At 34.4% G+C, this 24,497-nt stretch overlaps 1 protein-coding gene across 1 annotated transcript; it reads right to left on the bottom strand.

The window, feature by feature from the left end:
- Positions 1-1,126: 1,126 nt before the first annotated feature.
- Positions 1,127-23,681, bottom strand: LOC141723611 (formin-like protein 20). The gene is made up of 17 exons (XM_074525455.1): positions 23,197-23,681; positions 22,019-22,722; positions 21,719-21,940; positions 20,296-21,641; positions 19,730-19,850; positions 18,911-18,982; positions 17,967-18,065; positions 17,748-17,789; positions 17,106-17,186; positions 16,964-17,014; positions 16,716-16,797; positions 10,266-10,360; positions 9,695-9,766; positions 9,503-9,619; positions 7,198-7,266; positions 7,047-7,113; positions 1,127-2,060 (listed from the first exon to the last, which is right to left on the bottom strand). Exons 1-17 carry the CDS (start codon positions 23,264-23,266, stop codon positions 1,909-1,911), a joined length of 3,462 nt encoding a protein of 1,153 aa, XP_074381556.1. The 5' UTR covers positions 23,267-23,681; the 3' UTR covers positions 1,127-1,908.
- Positions 23,682-24,497: the final 816 nt, after the last annotated feature.

Genomic DNA, 24,497 nt, shown 5'->3' with positions numbered 1-24,497 from the left:
CTCAAAATGTATTCATCAAAAAGTTTAATATCTGCAAATGAAGTGGGATTGGACAAGTCAGCAAAGTGGACACGTCGGATAATATAGCTGCGATGACAGCCTAGATAAGCTATATGTAACATGCTGTTTCTGAAAAGACAATACAACAAAGATTTATAAGAGTCCAAGATGTTATCATGCAATAAACTGCCCCCATTTAAAGATAGTATCTTTCAATGATTGTCAAGCTCATACAAATCACAGGCAACATGTAGTGAAGGGTTGGTTTAAAAACGCTATACACAAAAACACAACTACACTGTTTTTTATCAAACAATTGTTAAAAAAGCATAAGTTTTTGATAATTTGGCATGTTACTTAACACTACCAGCAGCTTTCTTTCAAACTCCTCAGTATTGGCAGTATATGCCATGTCTCTGATGGAAAACCAAACTCTGATACTCGAACTCTTGACCTCTTGTTACGGCAACTGAAGGAAATAACGGCACCTACAAAACCAAGAATGGTTTGCAACATGATGTCAACTTGATAGTTTCCAACTACACAAATACCCCATATAGCTCTTACAAGGCATGGAATTATAGGGAGTTGTATTGGATTTTAGCCTGTGTCCGTTTCTACAATTATATATTTAGAATTCAACCACATGCAGTGTTCAGCATAGTAACCACAACTTTATAGGATACATTAGCTGGATCAATCATCCCCTAGCTTTTCCAAAAACCAGCTCCTACTTGCCACTAATTTATAAGGTATCTAGTTAAATTAAATAACATGATTACAGATATTATCTATGTGACAATATTATATTTTCATTTTCATTTGACTTTTATTTATTAAAATTTAACATATAGATAAATAAGATACCATACGAACGAATACTATTTACACATTTATTATACAGCTTTTTATATTAAAGTTTGCAATTGATTTTTTACCATATCTGTTTTAACTTATAATTTGACAGTATTATATAATTTTATTTTCTTATTATTAATATATTGCCATGTGTATGAGAGAGGGATGAGAATTTTATTAAGCATTTGCATTGAGAAGCTACTAGCTTCAACACAGAACACGCAGAAAGACTAAAAAACAAGTAAGCTGCAGAAGAATAATAGAATGATTTAGACAAAAAGAACTTAGCCTCATGATCTAAATACGAGTACATCAGATACAAAAGCAACAATGGCTTTTAACAATAGCAGGGAAACTTGTAGAAGCTAAATATACTTTGCTTTTCAATAATCTATCTGATTTCAAATCGGCCCAAAGTTGCTGTAGACTATACATCTAAAACTAAAACTATGTATTCATCTAGATTTCCTGTGCTAATCCTGAATCCTCACTATATGTATATACAACAATGTTCCTGCTAGGTTCCTATTAAAGTGAGTTGGTCAACTGAGATCTAATTTCTATGTTACAGTAAATCATCAGACCGTATAGCTCTGGTGTTATGTACATGTTTTTAATGGTACAACATGGTCTTGTCATTCTCCGTTAACAATAGCATCCACTTACCACAATTTCATCGAAGAGCCCAGACAAGCAAATTTTGTGTTCCAGGCTTGATATAAATCAAACCACTCAGAGGGAAACAAATAAGACTGACCAGATTGGATTCCTTGAATAAATAATGTGAAACCCAAGCTCAGACCGCATCAAACACTCGCTGCTTAAAAAACCGGCATGCTGTCTGAATTTCCGACCAGCCTTGTAACCCAAGCCACCCACATTTGCAAGTTCGAACAACTGGCTTTTGCAATTCTGTTCATTTTATGTACACACCACTGAGGGAGGTTTCTGGTTACCGAGATAATTTAGGCGTAAGCCGTAATCACCGGGTCGGGGGGATCATATGAAGTATCAAAACCCTATGCATAGAACCAGGTGAACAATTACTAGCTATTTCACACCTTTCTTAGTTTGATTAAATCCCTTTGCCTTCTCCTTTTCAGCCTCCTTCTGTTTTTTCTTTCTCTCTAGTTCATCCTGTTTACAATTCTCTTCATGAGCTTTCCTGAACATTCTTACGAAGTTTAAGAGGGTTGAAGTAACTGCATGGCAAATCATTTGGTGGAAGAAGCAGAGTTAGCTCTCGACATACTTGCACATATAATAGAGAAACTAAAAGGGAATAAACCAGTAAAAGCAAGCAATTACTTGTAATAGTGCCTAGATCTGATTGTCCCAAAGGTGTGAAATAAACAATGTACTAAGATTTTCTAGAGAAAAATGGCAAATTAAATAGACAGAAAGGGGGGAAACCCACAGAATGAGCTGACTAGCCAGATACCTGATTAGCTCTTGTGTGTGCGCGGAATTGTAAAATATGTAGTTTATACATTTATAGTGTTCGACACATGTGATGCAAAATTTAAACAAAATTTATAGAAAGAAGTAGCAGATGCAAAATTTAAACAAAGTTTATAGAAAAAAGTACCAATCATGTCTTAAATACTTTTCCGAGTTTCTTGAAATTTTCAATTAGAAAAGATATAAACTATGCAGTACTTAGGTTTTTAATTACTGTACTTTTATATGATTTAGGCTTAATTATAACTTAACCCTTAAAGTATGACATGTTGTGCACACGAACCCTTAAAGAAAAAAGTCGTGTATTATAACCCTTCAACTATGAGATTTGTTCAATTTAACCCTTTTCTTAAAATTTATTCCAATATTGCCCTCAAGGGTTATTACGTCCGCAATCATAAACTTCAAGGGCTACATTGTCTGTCAATCATTTTTGTGTCATTTTTAATTTATCAAATAATACAAATATATATAATATACTAATTAACTATGTATTATTATATTTTATTTTACTTTCGATGAATATTATTAAAATTATTAAGTTAAATTATAATAAGATCTTGCACAATTATAATATACTATTAATATCTCATGATAAATGTAATTATAACCAATTTAATTTTTTTAACTTATTTAATAGTATAAAGTAAATATTATGATAATAATATTTTAAAAAATATATATATTAAGCAAATTTAAATAATTTATTAAAAGAATCAAAATAGTGTGTAAAAAGATTAAAGGGTTGAAATTTACAAAATTCATAGATACATGGCAAACGTGTACAACCCTTAAGAGTTATATTGGAAAAAAATCAGTAAAATGATTGAAGTGTTCAAAACTAATAGTTATTGGGGAAAAATATATAATATATTTGTTTAAGGGCTCATCATGTGTACATCAAGTTATACTTGAAGGGCTAAATTATACCATGTGATTTATTTGCAACCAGTTACTAAACGAGAATATAGAGATTATTACAATGTATCAGTACTGACTGAAAATTCACATCTAAAATTTCACACTACTAACAAATTAGATTATTTAAAAAACATTTCTTTCTCTTTCTACGTATGTGTCCTACGGGACAACTTAAACAAAATAAGAATGTTGCACAGACCACTGGCCGTTACTGTGTACGGGTACGGGATTCTTGTCTCCTGTGAATTGGATACGAGGATCAATACAATGACTCCGTTAATAGTACTTCTTTAATTTATAAAACATTACAGGGCACCATTTTGCGGCCTTGGCCTCACTATGATAACTGTTTTCTACTTTATAACATTTTCAAACTTTTTATAGAGTTGTCTATGATCTCAGGTCGTTCTTCAATATTTCTTTCATTGAAGACATGATGATGGATGCTAAAATTGGTGAAATGGATTATGTTCCATTATTAATCCAGACAAGATGGAATTCCGATTCGGGACAGATAGGTTCCTCTCTTATAGGTCTTGTTATTCATCTTGCTGAAAATATCCATTTAAGCTTTAAAAGTAATAACTGGGAACAACGTTAGGCATTCCTGGATTGCCTTTTCTCATATTTAATCCTCACTGTTTATATACTTATTAGATTAATATTTAGGTGATAACAAACCCTCAAACTATTTTCTAAACTTCTAGATTTTAAGAAATAAAGTACTTGAAATTTATATTGATCTTGGTTCTTTGTAGAAATTATACTCTTATTAGACTATATACTAGCGCGATCCGACTTGTTCTGGTTGCATGAACATGTGAACGACATGATAGAGAGAAAAGTGTTTAGATAGCAACCCCCCCGACAACAGAGCAACTTAAATTTTGAAAATACATTATACTCTAAAGATTATTTGAGAACACAGTTCCTTTTATACAAGGAGAACTCCAAAACCAATTTTAACAACAAAATTGAATATATGATGTGAGGAATTAACAAATTAAATTGTACATAGTGTTATTATTTAAGAATAAAATTGAATATAATTGATTAGGTATTTTAGTTATGTTTAGTAAGTTATAACAAAAGAATTTGTTTCCTTTAACTAATTATGGTAGTTTTTATAGATAAGTATTTACTTTCAAGAAATTACTTGGCTTCTATGTAATTTTTTATCCATTCGTAATCTTTCATTATTGGAATGGAAATGATAATATGAATTAAATATGCATCATTATTGTAATAGAAATGATAATATGACTTAAAATATGCAAATTTATGGTGTGTTTTCGCTGATTCTCTGCGAAGATATGCCATTATCCATTGTTTATCCCTTTTCCTAACCTTGTCCCACATCAAGTGGCATCAAGAGCAACTTTGCTCCACCCACAAAACCCATGAACTCCTACTTCCGCAATCATCCAATAACCACCAACATCCAGTGACCACCATCAGCAGCCAACAACCAACATTGGCCACTAGCGGATGCTTTTCACCACTGTGGATAGACGGTTTGAAGGCTTTGAAGACCCTAAAATTATTCACAGCAGCCCCATACTCCCTAATTTTCTTGCGTAAAACTATGTCATCACAATAAACACCCAAAGCAATTGATTAGGAGATATTTTGTGTTTAAAATACATCAATTAAGCTCCAATTAAGCTCTATCAATTATACGTTCGTTGCTTCATTCCTTTAGCACTTATTATAGGCTATCACATGAAAAATGAAAATACTATGATGATTTAATTGGACATCTCGAGTATGAGTGTAAAAAATCATTATTAGAGCAACTATGGAAGTTATCGAAGGACATGAGTGCTACATTGGAAAAAATGCAGCAAACTTGTGATTCTACTGTTTTCGAGGCATTACTAAAAAGCACGATTTTGGAGTTAAATTCAGAGATGGTAAGTCATACAGACTCTTGAACCTGAACCACAAATGAAACATGATGACCAACAAATGGAGCACGATTAGTATGTCAAAACGAGCAACAGATGGAGCATGACGAGTTTTTTGTGAAAATGAAATTCAAGATAAGTAGATTTGGTTGAACTTATCAATTTTGTAATTGTAAAATGGTTTTATGAAGTCAGACGTGATGATATACCTCAATGAATTCCAAGAATTCATGTCCAACTCATATGCAGTCCCATTTAAGGATTGTGTATTCTTCTACACTAAAAAATTCGTGGACGAGTTTTTCTTAAGGAGAGGAGAATGATGAGAAATAAGGAATTAAAAAATTAAATTGTATATATTGTATGTTATTATTTAGGAATAAACTGAATATAATCGATTAGGTATTTTAGTTATATTGAGTAAGTTATTTGAAGACGTAGTAGAAAATAAATGGATTTGTTTCCATAATTATGGTACGATATATAGATAAGTATTTAGTTTCAAGAAATCACAGCTTCCAAGTAATTGTTTATCTATTTAAGCTCTTGTACAATATTGGAATATAATTTATTATATAAATTAAGTCTGCAAATTAACTGTATGCTTTTGTTGATTCTCTAAGAAGATAGGGCATCATCCCCTTGTTTAACCAATTTCCTACCTTGTCCAACATCAATATGCTTGCTGATACTAATCCACTGCCATAATAAATAAAGAAACAACTCCTCAATCCAACTACTACTATAAACTAGTTATCTCGTCATAACTGAACTTCACTAATAACCAAAAAAGATTACAAATATATCCTAAATTCCTTGTTTCACGTCACAGACTTCACCCAATCCCACATCGAGGGGAGTGTTTGTTCAGGAGGATACAAGCAAGAGTACTAGAACTAAGTGTACCAACAAACCATAATCTTTTGGAGGCCGGGGAAAAGACTCGAGATTTAACCCGGATTGTCAAATAGATTGATTGCACCAATGGTTACCAATAAAATTATCCATCCATCAATAAACAATCAACAATACTTATTTACCGTACACATTGTAGTAAAATTGCTAGATTGACCTTGCACTTGTCTACCCCTTCATGCTATCAATGACTACCAACAACGAGAGATGAACCAAAATTACTAGATTGACCTTGCATTCATAATTATGTATAATGAGTCTTCCATTAGACTTCAACGTATCTACTTCTTCATACTCTCATATGACTACCAACAAAGGGAACAAGAGGAGAGAGAGAGATACATTTCCAAGAGAGATGCGACTGATTAACAGTTTCCGAGTTATAAAATCTTACTACCCGGGTTTGGCTTTTGTTCACAACAAGGTAGCTAATTCAAATAATCACAAAGTGGCCTATATTCGTATTTGTATGAAACAAATCAAATCCATTTTACTAAAAGGAGAATTTTAACAGCTTAAAAAGATTTTTTTTTCCAGAAACATAGATTCGAAGTGTCATGACCCAACCACAGGTATCATATTATAAACATCACCACTGTTTTTTATCTCCTTGAAAATTATTGTTATATCGATTATTCTTAATTTATTTTTCTGTTCTAACAGATACATCATCTTCAAGTATAGCAACCAAAATTGAAATCTGATAACAGGAAAATGCATTTAGTTTTGTCACGCACTCGGTGAACGACTGAGTGCATCCGACGCACCATATAAATTTAACACTTATAAACTCTGTACAATTGGGTGTAGGAGAAAAACTTAGTTTTACCTAGGTAATCCAGAATTTTGAAGCTCAAAATTCTCATTTTTGGTAACTTAGTGCATGATCCAGCACAATTGTGGCATTTACTATACGCAGCAAAAATATAAATAAATTGGAAAGCTTTTGCAAGTGTCTAGAACAGTAATAATTGCTGGCATTACCTTGCTCAAAAGGGCACTTGGAAGGATCCTCATTAAAATACAGTGCCAATGCATCAGCACTCTTACCCTGTTCAAAAACAAAATTTCAGAAGCTAGCACCGTGATGTTATCAATTTGTTTTATTAGGAGCCAACACGATATAGAATATTACCGCCATGGCATACAAATTCTGTACAGCTACAACTTCTTCTTCAGCAGTACCAATAAACTCCCTCAGTGCCTAGATGACAAAAGGTCGCTAATATTAGGGTAGTTTATATAACACATGTAATTTGCAGCACATTTTTTAGGGTGCATATCATACAAATTTATGATTAGGTTTGCATTCGGGACAAAGTTTCTACTTCTGCATACTTTAGTCAACAAAAGAGTTCGAATTATAAAAAGTCTAGATCTTATTACTTTTACAAGTAGGAGTATGAAGTTTTAAACAAACCAGCTTACACCCCGTGCGCTGCACGGGTTCTCATAAATATTTATAAACTTACAATTATGTTATAAATTATTTTACGAAAATTTAATATAAATAATTAAATACTAAAGTAAGAATATTTTTGAATAAAATTTGTTGTTGGGGATTCGAACCTGAGAACTTATTTGTATCTTCATAAATAATAATAAATGTTTGTTGTTGGAGAGATTTGAACCTGAGAACTTATTTGTATCTTTATAAATAATAATATAAATGTTTGTTGTTGTAAAGATTCGAACCTGGAAGCTTGAGTATTGTATTATTTTAATATATGTCGTGAGAGTGGATAACCAAAATAGAGGTTGAATCAAATTATACCTTATAACGGTTATAGTTTGGTTTAGATAATGTTGTGTATGTTACGTTTTATAATGAGGAATTTAAAACTTATTTTTTTACAGTTTGATCCCAGTGACAGTTTTTGTAGGTTATATTAAGCAGGTAGTCTTAGTAATTGAGCCCATTAATATTTTTTTAAATTAACTAAGTTGTGATTCGTCACGTAAGATTTATGTCCTAATTAGAATGCCAGTAGGTTAGGCAGCTCGAAAGTTATTTTCATATTTAAAGGAGTGAAGGCTAGGCTCAGCCTTTACCAAGTGAACCTAGAGTCTGAACTACTTTATTATCTCTGATTATCATAGTAACACCACATTTATTCGTAAGGGTCCGTCTTCTCCGAGAGTGTATATGGATGATTTGGAATTTGGGAATCATGGTCCCATGTAATGTACTTTAGCCCAGTTTTATGTAGAATACTGTAAATAAATTGCAAGTGTTGGACATTAATGTAAACAACATGAGATTAATATTATTCATTACTTAAATTGGATGTACTTGAGAAAGGAACCATCTCCTTCACAATCTGCCCAAGTTGGCATTGACTGTTATTCATATAAAGGGAATCAAAATAACTTCCCTTCTATATAAACTCAAGACCCATCCCTAAACCGAGCACCGTACCATTTTAAGTAACCAACTCATTTAAAACCTTAAGGTGTTAGAGGAAGGCCTCGAATGGATCATATATTACTCAGCACGAGATGTCAATAATGTGCGGGAAATTTTCTGGAATGCTTACATTATCCTATAAGAATCTGTTTTTGTAGCTAAAATGTGAAGCACCAACTCAAACTAAGAGTGGTTTCAAAGGGTATATAATGACAACAAATCCACTGGATATTTGTCATGTATGGAGGGTAGGTTTCATCTGACAGTCATGAAAACTATACGGAGGATACCTATCTTGAACTATCCTTTTCTCATTCTTCCTACATCAAGTGATTTATATATGGGAAACCTTTCATTATTTGACAATATCTAGTAAGTTTGCCTCGCCACCCTCCTCTAAATTTTTTTAGCTAACAAGTTGTAGCGACAACTTACTTTATACTTTGGTATCCATGTAGCTATTTGAAACAGACGCTGACCTTGTCACTTCAAAGAGTAAGATTTTATATACTTCCTTTAATATGACCTCCGGGCTGTGTACTATACGTATGGGTACCACCCTATCATTTACTCTAGTTTCCATAAATTTTTGGTTTCTATTTATTTAATTTGTACCTTTAGCATTTTTTCTGACAAAAGCAACCAGAAACATGAACATGGGTATCATCAGATAACGGGTGGAAGCGTCTAAAATAGGAAAAAAGTACTTTTAGCAACTTTTTGTTAGTCAAGTACATTGTACTTTTGACACCCCTTATGTTTAAAATACTGCACGTTAAAACATTCTTCACGTTGAGTCGTCGAAAATTCTGATTATTTTTAACGATACCATCCTTCATTCTATGATACAAATCTTAAACATATGATGCGAGAATTCTAATCATTTTAGTTGCGAGTAGATGTTAAAAATTACAGAATAACATAAAAAGTTATGGGTACATTAATAGCATTCAAGAATTTGAATTGCTTCCTCCTCAGTGATATGTCTAACAGAGATATAGTAGTGACAAACTTCAAACAGATGTCGTGATACCTTTAAGAAATTTTTTGATACAGGACCATCATTTTTGCATGCGCCCAGTTCCTGCCTTACTTGATCCAGTCCCTTGTTAATTGATTTCATTTCTTCTGCTAGGAACTTGAGTTGGATCTGCAATAAATACTACTTAGAAGACATGTATATTTACAATGTTTGCTTTTAGTGGTCAGAAGATTGTATTTAAACCTTTGATGCAGCTTCCAGACTCCCAAGATCCTCATGGACGTTCAGAATATGCGGCGACTTGTCTGCGAGAACCTGAAAATTAAATGTATAAATATCAGTAAATTTTGACTTGTAGTAAAATATCTGAAGAAGTATAAACATAAAAAGTAATTACTTAAAACAATGTGTTGGCAGATCCTCTATATATGACGGTATCAATAAACACAAGAATCACTCAAAAATTTTACATAAACAACAAAGTTTTGAATATACATTTCCAGGTTACATAGATGTAATTGAGCTTCTTTGCATTGTCATTTTTGTTGTTTATATAAACTGACGTGTAATGGCAAGGTAACGTAGCAACAAATTGATATGTGAAGTGAGCATAATATTCCATTCCATATTTTGATATTAATTCTTCCATAAACAACAGCAGGGAAGTATGTCATTAAATCCCTTAAAAATAAATTTCAATCTTTAATTTAAGATTTAAGGAAGTGATAAGTGAACAGCTGCAGAGCAGATAAGATTTTCACCGCATAAGTATTACTAGTTGATTTACAAGAAGAAAAGAACGAATTTTCAATACCTTGCAAAGATAATGCATTAATGTCATTTTGTTGTTAGTTGCACGAGTGTCAGTGAGTTTTAGAAGACTGTCCAATTTGAATCCAACTGCAGAACCTATGCAATTTGAGACATTATGAATACATTAGTCCTGGTAAGCCAAAACCAATTGCCTTCATCCATGTGAAGATTATATATATACATACACACACAGACACACACATATATATGTAATATCAAAATATATAAAGTAAAAACTAAAAGGTATGCAACTCTTATGTGAATTTGCTAGTAGTTGTATCACGCACTTTAAAAGTGATTATTTTCCTTGTCAATTGTGAAACTTAATTTACTAGAGGCATAATGATTTTTTGTAATTTCAAGCACCCTGGTTAGTTTTTACTTTATTATTGTTATTTATTCAAGTTCTTAAGTTATGTGATCATTATGGGGAAAAATTCCATTTTGTCAGAGCTAAGCAACCCAAGCAAAGTTTTGAATATGCATTTCCAAACTATTTGTAATACACAATCTTTAAAAACGGAAGGCACATGTATTACGAGTTGTGCAACATTGTTTGTGGTAGAGACAAATTGCTAGTATATAAGCAAGACAAATAATTCTATTAGAATGAGGTCTTCTGGGATGTGCCAAAAATAAATCCGTGTGGGCTTGGTCCAGAGCGGACAATATTATATTAATGTGGAGTTAGGTCTGCCCAACAAGTGATATCAGAGCTTTAGGTTACACCAATGTCACATGGAACATGGTTAGGTGCGAAACGGGGTACGAAAATGGATATGTGGAATGCTGCCTTGAGTGTTTTCGGTACGAGGGAACACATGGATACGACGGAATGTACGAGTACGAGGGAACTCGTGGGTACGACATGCCATATTTATTCATAAAATTTATTTTAATAGTGTCCCAATTATCATTTATCCTTTTAAAGTTTTGTAAAAGTTTTATATATAAAAATATACTTTTTCAGTTGTAAAGTGTAATGAATTTTTTAATATCATAAATATATGTAAACTTCAGTCAAATTTTATATTGCTCTCATAAAAGTATTTTGGAGAAAAAATTGTAAAATAAAATTTTATTAGTACATAAATTTTGATATTAAAACTGGCATTTAAAAATTAATTATGAAATTGTTTTCACTGATAAAAGAATTATTGTAAATAGCAATTTTTGTAAAATGGGAATACATTTGACCAACTTCTTTTAAAGTTTGAAAGTGAAGTGATAACAACTAGCTAGCCTCTTTTATGTTTGGCACAATTATCGACAAAAAAAGAATAAAGTAAAATGCCTAGGTACATTAAACAACTTATATCTTTATATTTTATTGGATACAGTGCATCTTCGTCTGTATACACCTGTACGTATCTTTTTTACTTTCCTTTCTAATCGTTCTTCTTCTTTACTTCTTCAAAGAACCCCATTAAAACTCTCCAACAAAACCAAGGAGATAAGGGACAGTTCTTTTCATTGTTCTAAAAGGAAAAGTCAAGAACCACATGTATTCTTATGGATCGTCACTGTCGGCGTTTCAGGTCGCAACCCCAAACATTTCTAGTCGCGATTATTCTGGGATCGGGAACGAACGAACTGGGTTGCCATTAGTGGCCACGTTCAGCGTTCCTTGTATCATTAGGATATACTGGTCCATAACAATCTCAGGGCTCCCATAATAGACGTCGGAAGCGAAATATGGGCTATCCCGGGATGGGCTTAAGGGGAGGCAAACGAGTCTTCTAGTATGGGCAGATTCGACAGGTGTCGAGCCCGATGTGCGAAGGAAAAAATTGTTGGAAGTTGTCTCACATTATTTGTGGGAGGCGTAAATTGCAATTATATAAGCAATGACTACTAGACATAACCATTAGTATGAGGCCTTTTGTGATGTGCCCAAAAACAAATCCGTGTGAGCTCGACCCAGAGCGAACAATATCATACTAATGTGGAGTTAAAGTCTGCTTAGCAAACCCAACAACTGGAATCAGAGCCATCATTATAACGGTCCATAACTATCTCAGATCGACCTAGAAAGCGACAGTTGGGCTACCCAAGATGGGCTTAAAGGGTAGGCGGACGGGCCTTCTAGTATGGGGCCTAGGGTAGGCAAAGAATCAGATGGACTTCCAATATGGGTCAAAGGGAGTCAGATCACATAATCAGGAGGCAGATCCGATAGGCATCGAAACCCATATGTGAACGGGAGATTGTTGGGAGTTGTCCAACATCCATGGGAGGTACAGATTGCTAGTATACTAGGAAGCAGGGTGCGCCATTCCCTGGCGAACTGCGCACGAAATATGTCGGGGGTGTGGGTGCGTTCAGGGGTGCGGCTGGGTGCGTACGGGGTGTGTCATGCGGCGTGTCCCCGCATTTGGATAAGATTTGCATGGGTGCGGGAAGTGGGGCGCGAGAAGGGCATATTTTGTAAATTTTTTTGTTTGACTTTGAATTAAATAAAATACATTCACCTATGAGAGGATCACCTTTGCGAGGAGAGGTGACGCGACCAATTTCCCTCCTTCATCATCTCGATGGTCGAAACTCTTGTGGTGCTTATAACTTCGAATGTAGAGATGCGTAGATGGTGTGTATAGGTGTGATGCATATGATGTATATGGGTGATATTTTTGAACAGGTGAAGGTTAATAAATTAAAAAGGATAAGTAAAGGTCACATGGGCTCCACTCATTCTTAGTTACCATTATATTATAATATAAATCGAGTATGAGTTAGTTGGTTCCTATGCAAGTGAAAAGATTAAGCACCATATGTAACCCCAATCATTTTAATTATAATAAAATGAACTGAACATTATATTAAATTCAATGAAAAAATATTTAATCAATATTTTTATTAAATATATATATTATATATTAAATATATATGATATATATTTAAAATAATATTTAATTAATCCGTATCCCATCGCACCCGAATCCCTATATTTTCAAATTTGACGAATTCACGTATCCCCACTATGTTACTCGTACTCTTCATTTTACCTTCGAGTGCCCGTGTCGGTCGGACATGGACACTTGGACCTTGACACTTTTGGGCTAAAATCATGTATCTTTTCCAAAATATAGCCGAGTCTGATACTTGGACACGTATCCATATCAGACGCTTCTAGCCGAGTCCGAGTAACATAATATCCCCGTACTACGACACGCACTCCCGCACCGCATTCGTGCTTCTTAGCTGGTATATTAGCATCCAAATAACTTCATTATATGAGGCCTTTTTAGATGTGCCAAAAAAATCCGTGTTGGCTCGACCCAGAGCGGACAATATAGGAGTTCAGGCCTGCCTAGCAAGCCCAACAAATGGTATCATAACTTTTTTTTGACAAGAGTATCAGAACTTCAGGTCAAAACGGTCCATAACAATCTCATATGGGCTCCGAGAATGGACCTAGGAAGCAGCATATGGGATATCCCAGAATATGCTTAAGGGGAGGTAAACGAGTCTTCTAGTATGGGCCTAATGGGATCCAGAGCCAGGTGCACTTCCAGTATAGGTAAGGGGGAGTCATATGATACACTTAGGAGGCAGATTTGATAGGTGTCGAGCCTAATGTATGAAAGGAGAGATTGTTGGAAATTGTACCATATCATTTGTAGAAGGCTATAAATTGCTAGTATATAAGCAACCGAACAATTCCATTAGTATGAGGCCTTTTGGGATGTGCCCAAAAACAAATCCGCGCGGACTCGGTACAGACCGGACAATATCGTATTAACGTGAAGTTAGATATGTTTAGCAAGACGAACAACATGCGCACAACTGTCTTCTTCGTGTATGTATAATACATATTCCTAACATTTTAATTTTTTTAAAAAATTGAACATGAATAATAGTTGTTTAGGCAAGTGAAGATTATTAGAAAGAGTCACCTATCAAAAGTTCCATCTTACTCTGCAGACTAATGTATAGCGTTGTAACATCTCTAGAAATATCTGAATATTAACATTTTTAATGCCCTAATATTGATATTGGCGGTGGTAATATTAAGATCAAATGTGGTAGTAGATTAGGATTAAGTACATGGTAAGCTTAACATGACCACTAGCTTGAAATAAAATGACCGTTCATTTGATTTCCTTCTAAAACTCTCAATAAAAACTAAAATATTATCTCTTGTATATTAGAATTTCTATGGAACTTAATGCTTTGAGTTTTAAAATTCAACTAAAAATAGAACTTTCTCGCATGGACCGAAGACAACAATTTTTTTTTCAAAATTTTGTTGTGGTAAAAAAATTCAATTTCAGTGGTTATTTGAGCCCAAAGGAAAAAACAGAGTAAGCGAAGCATGTGCCTTATTCGGGGTGAAAGACAGATATAACATATTTTGCATTCCACAATAACAAAAATAGTCGATCCTGATTTTGTGGCCAACTTAACCGATTGATTATGCATTTGGCAGGGGAGTAAATGCTAATATGCATTTCTCAGGGGAGTAACTTGTTCAAGAATTATTATTTCTTCTTTTTTTAAAAGTCATTACGCATTCTGAGGTGGGGTATACAATACACTTAGCATTAAATACACATGTGGTACAAAGGTATAAGCTATTACGCATTTTCCATTTGTGTAATCTATTTACATATTTTTTTTAATTTGTAAAACAGCTTTGTTGTACCTTTTATTAATTTATTTTTAAATGTTTATAAAACATTGATAAGCCCTAAAATGTTAAAAAAATATTAAAATTAGATGTGTCTTTTATTTAATTTTTTTAATAATTCTAAAACTCAAAATGAAAATTTTGAAAAACCCTAAAATATTAAAAAGATTTAAATTAAGGTCAAAAATTAAAATTAGAGTTTGGTTCCTAGGGTTCTAGATTAAATGAGGGTTTAGGCTCTAGGGTTTAGGGCCTAACCCTAAATCCTAAACTCTAAATGGCGCACCTTTTATTAAACCCAAAAGGGGATTAGTGAACCCTAAAATGTTAAAAATTGTTAAATTAATTGTGTCTTTTATACAATTTTCAAATATTTCTAAAACCAAAAAGAGGATTATTGAACCTTAAAAATTAAAAAATTGTTAAATTAGGGCACGCCCTTAAATTTTTTTAAAAAAATTTAAAAATGTCGGTTGAAAAACTTAACATGGAATGGTATTTTCAGCCCCAAAATGACACAAAGATATAAAGAAGGTTACATAATCCCATTCTAGACCTACTTATTCTTTTTTAATACGCAATCAAATAATAAGACGATTACTCGAACTACTTGACAGGATAATTGGCACTTCGGCAAAACTTCCAAAATTAATTATGGTATAAAATATCACTACGTGTTAAAATATAATAAAAATGGGCTGGTATGTTAAATTGCAGTTATGGGGTCAGGTTATATAGTTACGCATTTGATAAAGGCGGTTTGAACCGGTCAAAATTGGCCAATTTTGAGAAACTGGTTATTGTGGTACTATTTATTGAAAAACAAGTTAAATGTGTCAATTTTTCCCATAATTTGTCTCTCATCCATATAGTTTATACTTGTTAGTTTGTTAGCCTTTAATCTAAACAATTAGCCAAAATCATTTGTATTTTGTATGTTACAAATAAGTAAGTGATCGGTTTTGTTGGCAATTGAACTATTGTGCCTTTGTGTTAAATAATCTGAACGTTGCCCTTATCTACACTATACTATTATAAGCAAACAATATAATTGGTTGGCTTGGTTGGTTAACAACTTTATAAAATAATTGTTAAAACTTTCCTAAATAAAATAAGTCAAATACAAGCTCTTTGACTACTACTCAACTTCTTCACCCAAACACAAACTTAAAACAAAAACAAAATATTAAGAAGAATAAATACAACGTATAAGCATCTTCTGGTCTTTTCACAACACATAGTCTTTTTTACAGCTAATACATAGATCCAGCCATATTAATTAATCTTAATATTAATTTTATTGATTTTACTAATTCTTAAACTTTGATGTTTCAAAGAAGTTGACTATTATAAGCAAAATCGGGTTGACTATTATAAGCAAAATAGAGTCTAATTGGTTAGTTTGCTCGTTTCGTTGACACATTTCTAAATAACACATTTCAGACTTTCCAAAATAAACAAATAAAAAAGAAAATTTATAAATATTAGATAAAGAAAAAAATATGTGCAAAACCTGAATGGAACATTTCACAACAGGCAACGACAACTATTAAAACTAAAATTCTAGGATATATCTGGGTAGTCTGGTCGGTTGGTATAAACATGTAAATTTCACTGACAAGTTTTTGAACAAAATTAAAAATTTCACAGAGAGAAGGATGTTTGGTATAAACATGTAAATTAAAAGAGGAATGATAAAGAGATAACTAAAACAAGTAACGGGGTACAGAAAATTAAATATATCAGAGAAAATTAAATATATCAGATCACGACAATTTGAAAACTGAAACCTAGAGAAAAATTTGCATGTTAATTGCTTACCCCTAGCTGTTCCTTGATTTAAGGTATTTCCCAACCATAATATTTTAAGCATGACATCCTTCAGCTTTTGGGAATTCCGAACCTACAATAATAAAAAAACTATATCATTTCATACAGAGATCAAGAAACCTAACAAAAATTGTTATTAATTAGCAGATAGATACTAAAAAGAAAATGTTGCATCATTGATTGACTTCAAGCTCTATGCAAACATTTATAAGATGCTTTCATTATTCCTCAAAACTGACCTCGTCACATGAAACAATTACAGCATTTAAACTCTTCTTAAAATCTGAAATCTGAAATAAATTCAAACATTTAGCAAACTTGCTGAATTTAGAAAAAGTGAAAGATAAAATATTAGCAAAGTTTTTGTCAGTATCACGAAACCTGGGAATTAAACTGAATCTTGAAAAGAAAACACTTTAATTTAGACTCCACCCGTGGAACCTTCATCAGCTCCAATAAAAACTGGGAAATGCAAGAACAAATGTTAAACTAAACACAGGCACACAGCATAAAAAATTAAGAGATAAAAATTTAAATTTCATACAGTTTAGGTGGCTACGTATCAATATTGGATTCCAAATAATGTTTCAAAATATTAACCTTTTGATAGGATTGGTCTATACTTGCGCACGAACTCGCGCGCGCACACACACACACTTATACACATACACATATACCTATAGGCCATTGCTCTGGAGCATGAACACTGTTCAGTCATGTATGACAAGGTTAAACAATATGAAAGCTCCCAATGTAAACTAAAATATTTATGTTTAACTTCATGTCTGAACAATATGATAGCAAGGAAAGACATTATCTTTAAATGCCTTTAACTCGGGATACACATAAGAGCATGTAACATAATTATGTTATCAACCTGGTAAGAGCTGATACTTTCCGTTCCGATATTGAAGTGTCAAATCAATTGTTTAATTTGAAAAATGATCGAAGCCGCATGAAAAGAATTTTAAAGCCCTTATATCCTGTAAGTAAAAGTAAAAGAATAGTATTCCTCATACAGACCTGTTCACACCTCCCCAATTTTTCTTTGTCGCCTTTGTAACCCTGAGGTGTCACGATACAAAGAAAAAAAAATCAACAAAACAAGAAAAAAGTATCATACAACATTCTATAACCCTCAACTACAAAGCACAAAAAGTCTTCTATGAGTGAAAAAGTGAAAACACTTAAATATAATAAAAAGAAGAGAAAAAAGAGAGGCAAATAAAGTGCCAGCTTCACCTTTAGGAGTTCTATCTCTTCTTTTACAGGACAAAACTTTATAAGATTTTCAACTTGATCACCGTCTAAAATCGACTCATCCATTGCTAAAGCTGCAGCCTGAGGACAACAGGCATATTTACCACTAGATTACTTACTTGAAAGAAAAATAAGCAATAACAATATGTTCAACTTTATATGCATCTAACAGCAACTATTTTCGTAGCATTGCAGTCTTTGATTATTTTTTATAGATAATGACAATTTATGATATTTTTTGAGTAAAAATTCGACAAGTAGATGACAAAAAAAAAACCTATACTAAAACAAAAGAAGCTAATTAATGTCTCTAAAGAGCACCAAACCTCCAAATTTAATACAAACACTACATGTGAGGTTGAGATAGAATTAAGTTTGAACCTAAACTTACACCATGAGAAACAGGACAAGCAATGCACACAAAGTAATCTTAGGTTCACAGAACAAGGCTTTCCCAAAAGAGAGATCAGATCGAATAAACGCAAATTTAAAAATACTTGCACATGAGAGACGTGTCCCGGCTTCGTCGTTTAGTGGTAACGAGTGGAGTGCATAAGCCCCTTGTATTGTATAGGGTTCCAAAGTAGATGACTAGTTATGCATGTAGGAGTACCATCTAAAAAAATATAGTAAATAGAAACACGAAAGCAGAATGAGTGGATTTTTTTCAATCTAATAAGCTATTATGTCCTGCCAATTGATTTGTTTAACATCATAATAACAAGAATTTAACTTGTATGACCTAAATAGACAACATTTCAATAGCTGAACTTCTAGAATGACAATAATACCTCCAAGAAAACAATTGTTTTGGTACTAGGAAAACACATTCCCCTAATATCACTCAAAAAATAAATTTACCGCTCATAGTTTTGGAAAAGGCACAAGTTCATAAACATGAGACAGTAGACACTATAGTAACTCACCGTCATCTCAGGAAGTGGCATTTTAATCTTTGTCAGCATAATCTCAGTGTTATAAGCCCTCTTATGATCAACCTACAGTTTAACATAACATGGATCAGTGTAGCGTTACACTTTAGGGTTATTACAAGTCACATTAGAAAAGGATCACAGAGATCTTTAGATGAAACTCCAAGCATTTATACATTTAAATGATCAAACAAATGAGAATAAAAAAGAACTATCTCATGTAAAGACAGTACAAGAACATAATAAAATCTTGAAATGATATCATATAATATCACAACAATAAATTACCAACTTAAATATCGAGTAATCAGAATTATAGAATAAGTATAACTTTGCTTTCATTAATAGGATTACCTAACAATTCACAGTTTTTGTGAAGCAAATAAACATACCAATACACTTTTCGAAGTTCAGGGTGGACCACTGCACACACTCACGAGTGAGGTGCTCCACTCCTGGACTTGCATGCGCCAGCTGCCTAAAACAATTTTAGTATGACCATTTTCTTAAAAAAATGGACAACCAGGAAATAATTGAGCTTTTGCATCCAACAAAAGTATTTTTCTTTCTACCACAATCTCTTGTATCATAGGAACCATCTCTTGGATTGTTTTATCGTATAATTTTATCATTTAAAGAAAGCATTCTAAATCTAGAAACAGTATCTTGAAGGCGTGTTCTTCCGATTCTCATTGCCAACAAATTTTTTAAATACTTACAGTTACAACAGTTTACTCTCTAATATGAAAACAATATGTCTAACATTTGTACAACAAAGAAATTTAACATTTAGGCAAAATATGCAATCATTACCAGATGAATAATCTCTGATTTAGGAGCAGACTTGCTGGCTTCAGATTTCTTACCACCTTCCCTTGGCTTTGTGACGGCAGAGAAAAGGGTCTCGATTTCGGACATGTCAAATTCCCTTGGACTATATATAGAAAGTAAAACATATCAATGACATGTAATAAAATAAGGTGATTGCCTAAATAGAAGGTTATATTTTAGTTCCCAAAATACCACTAATACGCAGTATGGCCCTCTAACCACAATATTTCTGCATTTGTAAGAGTGAGGCTCGTCCAATTTTAGTAGGTCGCACATTGCGACCTACTAAAAAAAGCTTTATACGCGTGGAATGCTCAATGACTGGTATATTGAGCCACAATATTCACTAGTGCTTTACCGTCCTATGAAGTGAGTGCTCTTTTACACAAGTGATCTTAAAAATACAAGTCATGCACAGGAGTATGCTTTTATAACTAGTTGCCCTAGCACATACCAAGGTAAAACCAAATGTAAGAAAAGAAAAATAGACACTACTATCAAGTGAATTACATGCAAGACGTAGTAAAGACCATAGAAGTTGCAATTACTTTTGAGACTCCCCGCGTTTCTGTAACTCTTCCCATACACTCCCTTGCAGTGCCCTGGTTACCTTGCTCCAATGTAGCGGCTTTAGGTTACTCTTTTTAGGTCCTAAACCTCTTCTTCCAACCTGCAAGCCTCTAGAAAGGAAGGAGAGAGGGCCATTACTAGACTGTCCAGAACCAGGGGGCGGTGGAGGTCCAGGGCCAGGACCAGGAGGCGGAGGAGGTCCAGGGCCAGGACCAGGAGGCGGAGGAGGTCCAGGACCAGGGCCAGGAGGCGGAGGAGGGCCGGGTCCAGGAGGCGGAGGAGGACCACGGCCAGTGCCAGGGGGAGGAGGAAGACCACGGCCAGTGCCAGGGGGCGGAGGAAGACCACGGCCAGTGCCCGGGGGCGGAGGAAGACCACGGCCAGTGCCCGGGGGCGGAGGAAGTCCAGGCACACTTGCTCCGAAAGGAGGGGGTGGTGGAGGAGGTCCAGGCACACTTGCTCCGAAAGGAGGGGGTGGTGGAGGAGGTCCAGGCCCACTATCTCCGGGAGGAAGAGGTGGTGGAGGAGGTCCAAGCCCATTACCTGTGGGAGGAGGAGGTGGTGGAGGAGGTGCAGATCCAAGCATATCTGCTCCGGGAGGAGGAGGTGGTGGTGGAGGTGCAGATCCAGGCACATTAGCTCCGGAAGGAGGAGGTGGTGGTGGTGGTGGTGGTGGTGGTGGAGGTGCAGATCCAGGCACATCAGCTCCGGAAGGAGGAGGTGGTGGTGGTGGTGGTGGTGGTGGCGGCGGAGGTGCAGATCCAGGTGCAACAGCTTCGGGAGGTGGTCCAGGATCAGACCCATTAGCTGTAGGAGGAAGAGGTGGTGAAGGAGTTTCAGGCTCATTAATTCTGGAAGATGGGGGTGGGGGTGCTACGGGAATTGATGGAGCAGAAGGTGGAGGTGGAGGTGGAGGTGCCGGTGCTGAAGAATCAGGAGGGGGGGAAGGGCTCGGAAATTGTGTGGTTGGAGTTTTCTTAATTGACGGAGGTGGTGGAGTCTGCGATTTTGGATCACTGGGTGGAGGACTTGGGGGAGCTTTTCGTCCAGAGCTTAGTTGATATGAAGGAGGTGGAGGTAAATCCTTCCATTTTAACCCATCTAGTCTTTTCAAAGTAACTGGTTTCAGTTCGTGGAAAGACTCAGAATCCACTTCATTATCTTGCTGTATATCCTCCTTTCCCGCATGTGCATCAACTAAATTACTAAATATCTCTTCGGCTTCATAGAACTCGTCAGGTGAAGATTTCTGAGTCTCAATCCCATCATCAATTGGTGCCTCTGTGTTAATAGATGGAAGAGCATCAGGATCCGCAAAGAGTACCTGATACAGATATGAGTTTGCTTTCACCTCCTACGGCTCAAAAAAAGGAATTTCACACAAGTACAACACAATTTTACCTCTGCAACAAATTCTTCTGGGAACTTGACCTTTACATCCCACCGAACATCAACATCATCACGGTTCAGCATCAATACATTTAAGCGAATGAATGCAGTGTGAAACATGACTCTGAACATCATTTCCTCCCTTATTAAATCTTCTCCTAGATGAACACACTCAAGAATAACATCTCCTTGAACCCGAACGCGTAAATCTAGCTTCACTAAATGGCACTCTTCCTGCAGTTAGGAAAACCAATAACAATTAAAAGCTTAACTCACCAACTCTTATGTGTCACAATAAAAATATTTCTTTACCTTTCTGTACAGGCGAGCATGTTTTCTGGTCTTAAAAGTTGAAAACAAAAGCTTAGAACTCTTACTGGCATCTGAGGAAGAAGGGACCTGCCCATATACACGTACAACTGGTCTGCAACCTGCTCCCCCATCAAACACAGGGAGGACTCTAAATATAATGCAATCTAGAGCAAAAGGTGTATCCTCAGGCGGCCAATGGGTACCAACACTTTTACGAGATACGTACTCAAGATATCTAAGCTGAGATGACTGTGGATTAAAAGGAGAGAGAATATAAAGAAGTTCCTTAGGAGCTTGCTTGTATAACATCTCAAGAGTCTTCTTTTCATTAGTGTAGTGTTTACGATATAAAAGTAGACCTGCAAGCATAAAAGCAAGCACAGGCCAACTTCCCTTTTCACAATGCATCAGTACTACATTTTGCGCCCCCATATTCAACCAGCCATCACTAGAATACAAAAAGTGTTGGAACATCTCTAGAGGTAACAACGGACTACCTTCAAAATCTCGAGGATAATCCATAACTGTCATATTATGTTGCGACAAAAAGTCCGAAACAAGGCTTCTCCTCTCCACTTCTTTAAAATTGAAAACCAAATACGACGCATCTTGATAAAAGTCACGTAGTTGTGATACAACAACACCTAGATATTTTTTATACTTTTCTTCGTTCATATTTTTATTCGTAAAACAGCAATCAAACACTGCAATTACATCACCAAAACACAATTTAGAGAATCATTATCATATAGATGCAAGACAGTGAACCTAAAACTAGATTAACAACTTCAAGCATAATTTAAACTTGTCATCTTCCATAACATTACTCATAAAAACATCAATCAAACATTGCAATCACATAAACCAAACACAATTTACATATTAATTACGAGTAAACATCAATTTGAATTATCCACTAGTATACGTAACGTAGTCGAATAAAAACAATCAAACACAACAAAAACAATGCACATACTCAAAATCATGTATACACAAAAAGGTGAACTAATTAACAAGCGTATATCCGTAACTGCACGTAAAATATACACTCTCGCCTATTCGTTAACAACATTACTCGAAAAAATGCAATGCAATTGACACCGAAAAGTAACCAGTTAACATTATCAAAATGCATAATTTATAAGTAGAAATGAGTAGTGAAGTAAAAAAAAGCATACCGTAGATCTTCTCGGAGATTTCGAGAAGCCTATCTGGCGGCTTCCTATAAAAGAATCGCCTGAACAGCATTTAAAGGCGTCGGACCTTTGTTTATAATTATAAAAACCAATACATAGCATATAATTACAAACACGTCGAAATCGAGATTGAAAAACATAGAAATTCTATTATGTTACACGTGGAATACGATTGAATTTTAATTATCTAAAATCGAAATTATGTAATTGATGTTGTGATGGTGAGATCAGAATTAAATTAATTGAGGGGTGAATTAGGGTTTTTTGTGAATGAATTTGATAATGTGGAGGAGATATGAGTGTTTAATAGTTGGAGAGTGGAGAATCGGACGGCGTCGGGCGGCGGTTGAAAGTCCGGCGAGTGTGTGTAATGTGTATGTATAGGTATAGGTGGAAGAAACATGGAGGGAGGGGGGAGGGAAACGACGTAGCTGAATGAGAGGGAAAGTGTAGTGCAGCTAGCTTGGTGATCAAACTTTCGTTGCCTCAAATTATATCCTTTTAATATTATAACATTAATACAAATGTGATTACATGTAATTTTTTTAAAAAAATTATAACCATTATAGACTTTTTTTAAAAAAAATAAATTATAATCATTTTTTACTCAACATATAATAAAATAATAGTCTATAACAAGAATTACTCTCAACATTTGTTAACTTATTACTCCCTTCGTCCCCCTCAATTCTTTACATTGGGGATGGGGGCTCGACACGCACTTTAATACTTTTATTAAATGTAGTTGTATAAGTTTTTATTTAAAACTTTTTCTTCTAAATAAATATATAATGTTCAAATTTTATACAAAAAAATAAAATTTTAAAAATGAATTACGTGACTATACTTTAAAGTTGCCTTTAAATGCGTGTCAAACATGTAAAAAAATGTAAAGAAATGAGGAGGGCGGAGGTAGTATTTATAGAATATAGGAGAATAAATTTTTGGAAATTATCTCAGCAGACTTTTCGAGAGATATAAAAATAAATTATTTTTGATATAATGTATGCAAAATTTAATCAAAAAATTATTTAATTGCCTTATTACATGTATCTTTAATTATTTTATTTACTTAACACATGTACACCTCCGTACATATGTCAGAGTAATTATCAATAATCTCTAGGATCTCATTAAGGCATGAAGGCTAAAAAGCATAGTTCACATATATAACAATGAGTCAATGACAAACATTTTTCAAATTTTGATTGCATTCAATTGTCCTGCTGAACTTTCTTCACCCTTCTCCTATGCAGCATCATTTCAAAAGGTTAGAAATCCAG

Source organism: Apium graveolens, chromosome 5, assembly GCF_009905375.1.
Source record: "Apium graveolens cultivar Ventura chromosome 5, ASM990537v1, whole genome shotgun sequence".
Lineage (NCBI taxonomy): Eukaryota > Viridiplantae > Streptophyta > Magnoliopsida > Apiales > Apiaceae > Apium > Apium graveolens.
The sequence above is the reverse complement of the archived record's forward strand: the minus strand, read 5'-3'. Positions and strand labels throughout refer to the sequence as shown.